The sequence below is a fragment of the Monodon monoceros genome, unplaced genomic scaffold, assembly GCF_005190385.1.
Source record: "Monodon monoceros isolate NGI ecotype Baffin Bay Population unplaced genomic scaffold, NGI_Narwhal_1 Super_Scaffold_7, whole genome shotgun sequence".
NCBI lineage: Eukaryota > Metazoa > Chordata > Mammalia > Artiodactyla > Monodontidae > Monodon > Monodon monoceros.
In genome coordinates this window covers 54,190,783-54,203,936 of record NW_021703784.1, presented here as the reverse complement: position 1 = coordinate 54,203,936, position 13,154 = coordinate 54,190,783, and the positions used below count along the sequence as shown (strand labels likewise).

The following is a 13,154-nucleotide window of genomic DNA, read 5'->3' as shown; positions in this document are numbered from 1 at the left end:
TCCTGCCCTGGTAAGTACAGGCTAGTGAACATGATGGATTATTCATTGACGGTAGATCTAACTATGCCTCACATTCCCTTCATTTTAAAACTCATCTGTCATCTTGTATAACAGATCCAGACTGAAAAGTTACACTGGGTCCAGAGTAGCTTTTAGAAGTTGTGTTTTATTTCCCTCTCTCCTTGCAAGGTATCAGGTTGTTCTCTTGACATTTATCGTTTTTGCTTGGAAGGTGTCAGAGCAGCACATTTTAGTTAATTGAGAATTTGGATGTATTGAAACGTGGATAGTCTAGTATTTACCGTAGACTCACTATTGTGTGACTTAGGTGTTCCTATAGTAAATTTTGCCTTTCCTGCGATGCCAAGCCATGAGAGAATGCAAATTGACCAATATTAATCCAAATATGATTTAACTTAATATGGGGGAAATGCTTAAATGCAAATAGATCTGGCCATTAAATTATTCAAATAATTTGTTCCTTCCTGTCAGAACAAATGTTAGTGAACTAAATAATCCTTGACCAAAGGATTTGTTACGTTTTCTTTCCACCTGCAGAGGTAGGTTTGGTGAAAAAGGAAGTTTCCTGGCTTTGCCATTCACTGTGTGACTTTGGGCAAGACTACTTAACCTCACTGTGCCTTCGTTTCCTCATCAGTAAAATGGGAGTAAGGAATGCCTACTTTACACGATTGACATAAGGAGTACACAAAATTGAGATGAAGCACCTAGCACAGTACCTGGCTTGTAGTGATTGCCCAATAAATGGTAGCTATTACTATTTTTACTAAAATTTACTGTGGCTCCTGGGAGTTTAAATTGGTATACTCACTAAATTGAAAATAATTTTGAATAACTTATTTAGAAATTATTTTCTGTACTTTGTGAAAAGGGGTGAAAATGTAATTTGCTTCATGTATCAAGGATGATAGCTAATGAGTGGGTTCTCTACAAGAATATCAACTAACTTACAGCATGTACCATATGCTGGGTTGCTGTGCCAGAGGGAAGAGCAGCATAGTGATTAAGAACCAAGCTTTTGGAGTCAGAAATGCCTAGATTTGAATCTCACCTGTACTCCTTAACCACATTGTGGCTTGGAGCAACAGAGTTAACCTCTGTCCCTGTGATGAAATGGAAACAATAACACTTAACTCACAGGGTTGTTTTGAGGATTGAGAAAATGTATGTAAAGCAGCTGGTTAAGTGTCTGATATAGAGTAATACTCAATAAGGGTAGCTCCTGTTATTATAATCATCACTAATATACTGTGAGAACATTTTCAGGTCTCAGAAGTTATGCTTAGCTTTGACCCAAAGTATTGATTTTTACTGATTTAGTAAAGAACCTATTGACACGAGTGAAGGAAGTCTGCAGAAGTTCTTTGATTCCTTAAAAACTATTCTGTAAAAATTCAGCATGTTTAATATTAAACGCTTTGTAGACAGATAATCTGTATTTCATTTATTCATTCATTCATTCATTCCACATGTATTATTTAACCTCTGTCTTCCAGGCACTGTGCTAGTTGTGAGGATAGAGGAGTAAACAAAAGGAATGTATCTTCTGTTCTGAAGGAGTCTATATATGTGGAATTGATAGAATTTTAGGACTGCAATGATCTTTAGAGCATATCTTCGCTAATTATCTTATTTTACACAAGATTAACTAAAGCTCAAGGAAGTGAAGTGACTTTTTCAGAGGTCCACAGCAAGTCAGAGCCAGAGCTGAACTAAAATTCTGACCCTACCTGAGACTTTTTCACAATGATTAGCTATATGGAACAGGGGCAGGAGGGTGAGGGAGGAAAAACAAAAAAACTTCAGTACCCTAGAATCAATGCCTAGGCATCTTACACTATTTTCTTGATAGTATTAAGCTTAAATTTGCATCTTCCCTCAGTAGATGGTTGTTTTGGTTAGGTATATTTTCAAAGTGCTGATATTCAGCTTTGCTCTGGGGTTTTTATGTTAAAGATACATTATTCATTTGGAAAGTATTTATTGAGCATCTAATGTGTGCTGGGCCCTGTTTAAACTTATGGGCATCTAACACTGAAAAAGATAGTCGAGTTCTGTGCTCTGGTCCATACTGTCTTGGATCTTACATTCTAAGGGTGAGAAGAAAACAAAGAGATGATAAATGCAATGAAGAAAATGTAACAGAACATAATAGGAGTGGGGGGTGGGATCGAGCCAGTACTCTGGTTTCCTTTCATAGAAGAAAGGCTTTTCAAAGCCTTTTACTCTAACCATTTGAGCTAAGGTGCAGATGACAAGATGGAACCAGCCATGTAAGGATTTGGAGGAGGAGTATTCCAGGAAGAAGGGAAGAACTAGTGCAAACACCCTATGGTACCAGTGAGTTTGGCATAAGGCTGGAGCCATCCATGGTAAGGCTTTTGATTTCATAGCAAGTACAATAGGAAACAATTGTAGAGTTTTAAGTAGGGGTATGATATGAACTGGTATACCTTTTAAGAAGGTATATAATAAAGTTGAGAAAAAAGAATCTGACAAGGCAATATGGCCTAATAGGTGTTTATCTATTGGTATTTTTATTGTTCAAAAGACAGTTTTGTCCTCCCTAGTCTTATTTTCAATAAAGATTGTTATTATGTGACCCAAACAAATAACTTCCCCTTTGAACTACCAAAGGGCTTAAAATATATTGTGGTATCAGCAGATTATTCATTCATCTTACAGATAATAATAAGCAAAATCTCATTACATTTACATTTAAAGTATGCTTAATGACCAAATAAAAATGTCCTTCAAAGTCTGTCTCTTGAATTAGGCCAGACTTCAGCCTCCTTTGTTAGAAGAGGCACCATTAAGGAGTAGAAAGATCACTTTGAGTTGTAGAGGACTTGGGTTTGAATCATGGCATCCTGGCATTAACACTGACCAACTGTGTGACCTTAGATTAAGTCGCTTACTATCTTAGTTTCCTCATTTGTAAAATGGTAATAATATTAAGCATCTAGCACAGTGCCTGGCATCTAGTAGTTGTCCAATTAATGTCAGTTTCCTTTTTTCCTTCCTTATTGTTGTTGAGGAAATCCTTCTGTCACCTTTTTTTTTTTTTTTTTAAACCATAAAGCTCTCCTGTGTCTTCTCTTTCAGGCCATTCCCCAGTATGCTATTCCTTGCCACTCCAGCTCCAATGTGGTAGTAGAGCCCAGCGGGCTCCTTGAGCTAAACAACTTCACCAGTCAGCAGTTGGATGACGATGAGACGGCAATGGAGCAGGACATAGACAGTAGCACAGAAGAGGGAACCGAACCCAGCCCCTCTCAGAGTTCTGCTGAACGGTCCTAGTGTTTTGGACACAGGAGTGCACTTTAAAACCTACTTGGTTACCAAGTGTCCAGGGAAGCCCTTGTATTTTGATGTCTAAAGAGAGCACTTTGCCCATGCTTAGACTGTGGACCCTGAAACAGCAGTGTTTGAACAAGGATTGCTGCAGGAGTAGCATTTTAAAACAAGATAAAACTCACAGGGGAATGTACTTCTTTTTGAAAAAAGAAAAAGATGCACATCTACAGTGACATGAGACATGATATTCTTTCTCTGTTGGACCATGGCTAATGGAAAAGTTTGTCTTGCAGTAGAAAGAGACTTTTCCTGTGAATGTTCCTCAGCTGGTTTCTACTGAGCAAAACACCATCAAAAAAGGAGAATGTGTGAATAGTTTGTATTTTGAAACAGTGTGTCAGGAACAGTTTTTTTTTTAAATCTTGTATGTTTTTGCAAATCCCTGCAAGTGCTGAATTGGTTAACATTTTACATCTGCTCAGTTCATATTTTATAAAATAACTAGTTCTTTAATACTGGCATTAAAGAAACCTTGTTAGATGGTAGAAATCAGGTCCCTAACCCGTGGGAAATACTTTTTGGGTGGCTTGTACATTCTCACCAATTGTATGCTAATTTATTGTGTTGTTGTTCCTTTGTGCTCTAGGCAGCACACTTGCCTTCTATTTATTTAAATGTAAACATTTCAAAGCAGGCCATATTCCTTCTGACAAATTTCCTGTACGCTGGGATTGCCTACCTTTTCCATCTCCAAACCTCCCCCTTCTCCTTTAAGAAAACTTAATGAGAAAATGTTTCATTGTGAAACAGAGGAAAAGAAACATTTTCTGATCCAAAGGAAATGTTCAGTTATGTTCAGGAAAACAAATTATTCATATGATGCTATCTTAACATTGAAATTGCACATTCATGTTGGACTGAGACTTTGAAAATAACTTTTACATAGTTTTGTTTACCCCCCTTTGAAATGTATAAAAAGTTCATTTACAGTTCTAAATGTAATGGTTTTAAACATTCTACCTTTTTAGGACACGATTTGTTAAAGCAATATGTTTGGGTCTTGTGATCACTGTCTGTCACAAGTAGAGTGAGGGGTAAGAGGGTGGGAGGGTAAGAGTCAGTTTTGACAAGTTGTGGCAAAGGAAACTATACTTTTCATTTTTTAAAAATGTAAATAGAAAAATTTTTAACGGTTTTATATAGATTTCACTATAAATAAGCATTTTAAGACTGACAAATGTTGAACTGTACATACATATATCAGCATAACTGCCCAATTTTTTGGTGCTGAAGTACTGTAAGTAGAATTCATCAATGGTCTCCGAATTTTTACATCTATATCTGGAAAAAAAAACTGTGATCCTGTAGTTAATAAATTCCCACTGAAGTGACACTGAAGATTTAAACACAAGCATTCACAAGATGCACTGATCTCTGGTAGTTGTCATTATTTCTACTACGTGATAAGGACTTATACCCATAGATGGAGCTGTTGGTTATTATTTTGTTTTACAAATTCACGTTGAAAAGACTTTGTGACTGTTTCTAGTTAAGTAATTTTTTTTAACCTCTTGGGTCATAGACTTCTTTGAAAATCTAATTATACTATGAACTCTCTCACCAAAAAGATACACATGCCAATATACATGTTAGGTTTTGCATACATTTTTAGGGGTTCATGGGCCCCTAAGCCTATCCATGTATTCCAGGTTAAGCCCTCTGTTATGGTCAATCCATTACTTACAGCTGTAAGTTTTTATAAAATATCTTTTAAATATTCATGCATCAGGTAACAAGAGCAAACTTGAATAAAGTCATTATGTTCTACTTCTACATATTCTGACACCATAGCATACCTGTGTCCCTTTGAGAATTTAGCCTTAATATGTTTCAGCAACTGAAATGGCAAATGAAATTTCCATAGTCTTCATTTTTAAAAATTAGTATATATTTTAACAAACTATAAAGTGTGGGATATAATCTTTTTTCTTTTAAAGTTGTTAATTTCAAGGAAAGCGTGAATTTCAGTTTATTCGACAAATATTAATTAAGCATCTTTTGTGTGCCAGGTGCCATTCTAAGCACCAGGAATATACCGTAGTGAATAAACAGAAAATCCTACCCTAATGGAGTTGATAAACAAGGTTACCTGCTGATGAAATGGATACGAAGGCTAAAGGAAAGAGGTAACAAGAGTGGCTCTTAGATTTCTTGATTAAGTAGATGGGTGGTGATGCCATACATGGATCTCCAGGCATACTTTTATTGAAAGTCTTAGCATTAGATCTATTAGTATTTCATAAGTTTAAGTCCATAAGTTAAATGTAAATTTAAGTCATCCACGTGAAAGATATTCAGAGATTACAATGCAAATGCTACAAAATTAATAAACCCTAACTGTTAAAGACAGTGAAAAGAAAAATCCATTTGGTTTAAAGTAAACATTGATAAATACTTCGTACTGCAGGTGCAGTTTATGGTGAACTTAGAGAACTTTAAAAAAAGTAGCTTTATTGAGATTAATTCACATGTCATACAATTCACCCATTTAAAGTATACAGTTCAGTGGTTTTTTAGTATATTCACAGAGTTTGGCAGTCATCACAACAGTCAATTTTAGAACATTTGCATAACCCCAAAAGAAACCCTGTACCCCTGAAACCACCACCACCCTAGCCCTAGGCATCCGCTAAACTAATTGCTGTCTCTATGGATTTGCCTATTCTGGACATTTCATATAAATGGAATCATACAATATGTGGTCTTTTGTGACTGGCTTCTTTCACTTAGTATAGTGTTTTCAAGGTTCATGTTGTAGCATGTATCAGTGCTCCCTTACTTTTTATGGCTCAGTAATAGTCCATTGTGTGGATATACCACATTTTATCCATTCATCAGTTGATGGGCATTTGGGTGGTTTCCACTTTTGCGCTCTTATGAATAATGTTGTTACGAACATTTGTGTACAAGTTTTACATAAATCTTCAATTCTCTTGGGTAAATATCTAGGAGTGCAATTGCTGGGTCATATGGTAAGTATTTTTAACAATGTGAGGAACTGCCAAACTTTTCCACAGTGACTACACATTTTACATCCTTGCCAGCAGTGTAGGAGAGTTCCAATTTCTCTGCATCTTAACCAACACTTGCTATAATTTGCCTTTTTAATTATAGCCATGCTAGTGTATGAAGTGGTACCTCATTGTGGTTCTGATTTACATTTCCCTGATGGCTAATGATGAGCATTTTTTTCATGTGCTTATTGGCTGTTCATACATCTATGGAGAAATGTCCTTTTCCAATTTCTCAATTGAATTATTTTCTATTTTATTATTTAAATTGAGAGCTTTTGAAGTACAGAAATATTACTATTCTTAAGAGAAAAGTAAGCTGTTTTCTGGAAAATAATTCATCACCCTTAAAATCTTAATCAGGTTCTCGTTCTTCCTCTAATGTAACAAATTGCTTAACATCCTTAAAACTGTACAGAGCTTTATAGCTGAAAATGCCTTTAAATACATTTCTTTGTGAGGTTCTGTCAATAGCCTGCTGGGCTAGGAGACCTCAGTAGCACCTGGGATAGTGCAAAGGAAATAGTGGTCAGGTGGTCTGTATTTGAGTCCCAGGCTCCTCTGTTTATTGGTCATATGAACTTGAGGAAGTCACATTCACCATAATACAAAGTGAATGCTTCTGACCCCATAGGATTATTGTGAAGACTAAATGAAATAGTTTATGTAAAAATGTCAGGCATTTTTTAAAAAGCAGATTCATCTCAAAAAAATGCCAGGCACAGAGTTACGAGCTGTATTTTTTTAAGTCTAGTATTTATACCACTCCTCTATAAATAGAAAACTGAGGGCTCGGAGAAAAATGATGTACCAAAACTCACAAATTATGCGCTAATAGGTATCGTGCCAAGTCACACAAGTTGCTGCTTTCTCTAGAGGAGTGTGTGCCACCAGACACAGGACTGGCCTTTGGAAGGACAGAGGAACTTGGTGTTGGTCTATAACATGATCTTTTTGCCAGCCTTACTTGCCTTCACACAGAAGGACAGAGGAAGGACAGAAGCCTTTGGAAGGACAGAGGAACTTGGCGTTTGTCTATAACACTATCTTTTCACCAGCCTTACGTGCCTCAAACAGAGGTGCTCAATTCAGTTTGAGTTTAATTATGTGTCACAAGCTTCTGATAAGAGGAAGTGGAGTAAAAAAGCACCATATAAGCAAGGCCTTTCCAAGAAAGGATAGTGAAAAAAGTCTTCTGCCTCTGCTTGCAGGTTTGTAAGCCTTTAAGTAAGTGAGGTTTGACGACCTATATATATATTGAAAAAAGAAACACTGTAGATTTTGTACTTGTGAGAAGGCTCACTCTGCCTTTTTCTCTCTTCCTTGCTTATGTATACACTGTAACTGAAAACATGTGCTTGCTTTGAAAACAAAACAAAAAACCCAACAAGCCTTGGTTTGAATCCTGACAAGCCATGTGAGTTTGGACAAGCTCTAAGAGGCTTAAAACAGCAGAAGATGGAATGAATTATAATTCCTACTTTTAAAAAAGACATAGATGAGTAATATTCCTCCCAAGTGGTTCTTTCTGACTTTTCTTTCTCTTCCTTCAAATAAATAGTTACTGGGTACTTTCTTTGGGCTGACATCGGGGATACAGTTGTCAGCCAGGGGGAGAAGCCCCTGTCCTCACGGAGCTTCAGCCTAGCAAAGGAGATATGTTCATCAAAGATCACACCTAAATGTATTCAGTGCTAAATGCCATGACAGAGAAATAGTGCCATGATAGCATATAAATGGGAAGTTGGGGAGTTTCCCTCAGGAAGGATCGTTTAAAGTGTAATCTTAAGGAAGAGGATTGAACTAGGCATAGAGGAGGGGGACAGCTGTCCAGCAGATGGACAGCAGATAAAAAACCTTGTGGTGGAAGGGGAACTTAGGCCAGTGTGACAGCAGCATGGAGAGCAAGGGCAGTGAGCATGGTGGGAGCGGAAGGTGGAGACCAAACTATATGGATCTTGCAGCTTATTATAAAGGTTTGGGTCTTTTTTCTAAGAACAATGAGAAGTCATTAAGTTTTAAGCCATTAGAGCTGGTAAAATGAATTAATACATTTACAAAATATTTGGAGTTATGTTGGTCCATTGGAACAGAAAAATATATTTAACATTTATTTTTTGATGCTAGTCTCATCTCCTTATGTCCTTTTTCTCTAACATCTTCAGTGGTTCCCCAGTACTGTAGTATGAAGCTGGCATTCAAGGATCTTAGCCAAAGCTTCAACCTACATTTCTAGATTCTTAACTCATTTCACTACCCTGGCCTACTGCCTATCTCCCCCACCGCACACACATTATGCTCTGCATTAGAAAGTCTCACTCATTTCTCAAAGCCCAGCTTGAATTTCACCTCCTTCACTAGGACTGTCCAGATCTCTTCAAGGAGGATTCATTCCCCCCCCCACCCCTCTCCCCCACTGCTAGGTTCCTCTAGCATTTTGGGAGAAACGTGTTTACTAAGCACTTATTAGTTACCTACTGTGTACTATTTATATTGCATAAGGATCTTTATAGGTTTTTTTTTTTTTTTTGTCAGTACTTAACGCGTTGCCAGTTTTCTCTTCCAATAACTGACTTTTGGCTTCATTGATTCTATTGTTTTTCTATTCTCTGTTTAATTTATCTCCATTCTATTCTTTATTATTTCCTTTCTTTTGCTAGCTTTGGTCTTAGCTTTTCTTCTTTTTCTAGTCCCTCAAGATGTAAAGTTAGGTTATTGATTTGAGATCTTTCTTTTTAATGTAGGTATTTACAGCTATAAATTTCCCTGTGCATTGCTTTTGCTATATTCCCTACACTTTGGTATGTTGGGTTTTTTTTTTTTTTCATTAATCTCAGATATTTTCTAGTTTCTCTTGTGATTTCTTCAACCGTTGGTTATATGAGTGTGTTGTTTAATTTCTACATATTTGTGAATTTTTCAGTTTTACTTCTTTTATTGATTTCTATCTTCATTCCCATAGATGTTCTATCCATGATTGAAAGTGGTGTACTGAAGTCTCCACAAGTCTCTATTGTGGAACTATTTCTCCCTTCATTTTTATTAATACTTGCCTCATGTATTCTGGAACTCTGTTTGGTGTATATATCCTTATAATTGTTTTGTGTTTTTGATGAATCAACCCTTTTATCAGTGTACATTGTGCTTCTTTGTCTCTTTACAGTTTTTACTTAAAGTCTATTTTGTCTGATATTTAGTTTAGTCACCTCAGCTCTCTTTTGGTCATCATTTGCATGGAGTATATTTTTCTATCCTTTCACTTACAATCTATTTGTGTCTTTAGATCTAAAATGAGTCTCTTGTGTATAGCAGATTTGATCTTTTTTTAATTCAATCTGCCAATATTTTTGAATGGAGAGTTTAATCCATTTACGTTTAATGTAATTATTAATAAGGAAGGACTTTTGCCATATGGTGTTTGTTTTCCATATGTCTTATACCTTTTTTATCCTCCATTTCCTCCATTACAGCCTTCTTTTGTGTTTATTTCATTATTTGTAGTGAAATGTTTTGATTCCCTTCTCAATTCCTTTGAGTATATTTTTTAGATATTTAGATATTTCCTTTGTGGTTACCATGGGGATTACATTGAATATCCTAAAATTATAGCAGTCTAGTTTGAATTGATACTGACTTAACTTTGATAGCATACAAAACTCTGCCCCTATAAAACTTCATCCCTTCTTTATGTTGTAATCACAAATTACATCTTTATACATTGTGTGCTCAATAACATATTTATAATTTTTTAATGCATTTGTCTTTTATGTAAGAAGTAAAAAGTAGAGTTGCAAACCAAAATTATAATAATAATAGCTTTTGTATTTGTCTATGTAGTTACTGGATATCTTTATTTCTTCATATGGCTTCAAGTTACTGTTGAGAGGCCTTTTGTTTTAACCTGAAGGACTCCCTTTAGCATTTCTTTTAGGGAAGAACTAGTGGTAATTAAGTCCCTTAGCTTTTGTTTGTCTGGAAATGTCTTAATTTCTCCCTTATTTTTGACAGTTTTGCCAGATATTGAATTCCTGATTGACAGGTTTTTTTTTTTCTTTCAGCACTTTAAATATGTCATCCCACTGCCTTCTGGGCTCCATGGTTTCTGGTGAGAAATTGGCTGTTAATCTTATTGAAGAGTCTTTGTACATGACAAGTTGCTGCCCTCTCGCTTCTTTCAAGATTGTCTCTTTGTCTTTTGACAGTTTGATTATGATGTGTCTTAGTGTGGATCTGTAACTTTATCTACTTGGAGTTCATTGAACTTCTTGAATGTGTAGATTCATGTGTTTGTCATTAGACTTGGGGAGTTTTCAGTTATTATTTATTCAAATATTCTTTCTGCCCTTCCCTCTCTTTCTTCTCCTTCTGGGACTCCCATAATGCATATATTGATCTGTTTGCTAGAGTTCCACCAGCCTTTTAGGCTCTGCTCATTTTTCTTCATTCTTTTCTCTTTCTGCTCCTCAGACTGGATAATTTCAGTTGTCTTATCTTCAAGTTCACTGATTCCATCTTCTGCATTCTCAGATTTGCTGTTGAGCCCCTCTAGTGAAGTTTTAAAAAAACTTATTTACCAACATCTCCCCCATTTTCCTAGCCCCTGGCAACCACCATTCTACTCTCTGCTTTCATGAGTTCTACTGTTTTAGATTCCACATATAAGTGAGATCATGCAATGTTTTTCTTTCTGTGTCTTACTTATTTCACTTAGCATAATGTCCTCCAGATTCAACCATGTTGTTGAAAATGACAGAATTTCCTTATTTTTAAAAGCTGAATAATATTCCATTGTATATATATACAACACACATACACACACACACATTTTCTTTATCCATTCATTTGTTGATGGACAAATGTCTTAGCTATTGGGAATAATGCTGCAATGAACATGGAATACAAATATCTCTTAGAGATACTGATTTTATTCCCTTTGGATATATACCCAGAAGTGGGATTGCTGGACCATATGGTAGCTTTATTTTTAATTTTTTAGGAACCTTTATACTTTTTCCATGATGTTTTCATTTTAATAATTGTATATTTCATCTCCAGAATTTCTGTTGGTTCCTTTTTCTAATTTTATTGATATTCTCATTTTGTTTAGACATCACTTTCCTTATTTCTTTGTCCATGTTATCCTTAGTTCTTTGTCCATGTTATCCTTTAGCTCTTTGAGCATATTTAAGACAGTTATTTTATTTTTTTTATTTTTTTTTGTGGTACGCGGGCCTCTCACTGCCGTGGCCCCTCCCGCCATGGAGTACAGGCTCCAGATGCACAGGCTCAGCTGGCCATGGCTCACGGGCCCAGCCGCTCCGCAGCATGTGGGATCCTCCTGAACCGGAGCACGAACCCGTGTCCCCTGCATTGGCAGGCGGACTCTCAACCACTGTGCCACCAGGGAAGCCCAAGACAGTTATTTTAAAGGCTTTGTGTAGTAAGTCCAATGTCTGAGTTTTCTGGGTGGCTTTCAGTTAATTAATTTTGTTTCTCTGAATGGGTTGTACTCTATTTTTTATTTGTATACTTTGTGTTTTTTTTGTTGAAAAGTGAAGATCTGAATATTATGATGTGGTAACTCTGGACATCAGATTTTCCCTTTCCCCCTGGGGTTTGCAGCGTTTTTTGTTTGTTTTGGTGTTTCTTTGTTTTTGTTTTTTATTTTGATTGTTAAAAGCTATTGGTCACTTGTCTAATGACTTCACCTAACTATTTTTTTTTTCAGAAACTGTTTTCCTTTTCATGTGTGGTCACTGAAGTCTCTATTCCTCAGCATGTATTCAACTAGTGTTTGACAGAGATTTCCTTGAACCCCAGGAGCTAAGCAAACACACACACACACACACACACACACACACACACACACACACACACACCCTTGTATTTGCAGATTGGCTTTGTGCTGTGGCCCTTCAACACTTACCCAGACTTCCACTGAGCTTAGAGACCATCCTGAGGTGAAAGCTTGAGGTCTTCTCAGTTTTTTTTCCTAAGTATATGCATGGCTTTCTAAATTTCTCCTTATATATACAGGTGCTTTTGAATGCCCTAATTTCAAAAAAACAAGACAACAACAACAAAAAAACACACCCCCAAAAAAACACTTCCCCAGCTTTTCTTCCCAATCCTTAGGTGGTTTATTGATGTCTCAACCATAATCTTTTGCTTCAGGTGTCTACAGGTTGTTTGTCAGCCTTACGATGTTTTCAACCAATGTATGCTGCTTTTTCAGCCTGAGTGAGTTCTGATTTAAGTGAAACAGCAATGAGTGCCTTGCGTCGGTCCTTCAAATAGCCCTGAGGTAGGTTAGAACAGATGTACACAATAATTTGCAAATAAGATTTGCTGTGCTCCTTCCAGAACCAGGAACCAGGGTCCTACACTGATAACATGGACATCTTTAAGACTACTACCAAGCCCGGGAGAGGATAGGGTGAAGGCTAGTAAAATGCCATAAAGCTTTCCTATGTTTTTTTTCTGTCTCATTTTTTTTTATTGTGGTAAAATATACATAACATAAAATTTACCATTTTAACCATTTTAAGTGCATAGTTCATTGGCATTATGTACACTCAGATTGTTGTGCAACCATTACCACTATCTGTCTCCAGAACTTTTTCCTCATCCCCAACTGAAACTCAGTACCCATTATATAATAGCTTCTATTCCTGCCCCCCCCCTCCAGCCCCTAGTGACCATCCCACACTTTTCAAGTTGCCTTTTGCTTGATTCAGCATTTGGTTATTGCTGTAAACCTTTGTC

General features: G+C 36.5%; 1 protein-coding gene across 13 annotated transcripts in view; it reads left to right on the top strand.

Annotated features, from left to right (window-relative positions):
* The window catches only part of EMSY (EMSY transcriptional repressor, BRCA2 interacting), an 82,167-nt gene extending 76,094 nt beyond the window's left edge, over positions 1–6,073 (top strand). For 6 of the 13 annotated variants that reach the window (XM_029208239.1, XM_029208238.1, XM_029208235.1 and 3 more), the window contains one exon: positions 3,127–6,073. In XM_029208239.1, coding sequence (XP_029064072.1) covers positions 3,127–3,321 — 195 coding nt within the window. In that variant the 3' untranslated portion in view covers positions 3,322–6,073. The remainder of the gene's footprint in view (positions 1–3,126) is intronic. The other 7 variants (XM_029208237.1, XM_029208248.1, XM_029208247.1 and 4 more) reach the window with 3 other exon arrangements.
* The last annotated feature ends 7,081 nt before the right edge of the window (positions 6,074–13,154 follow it).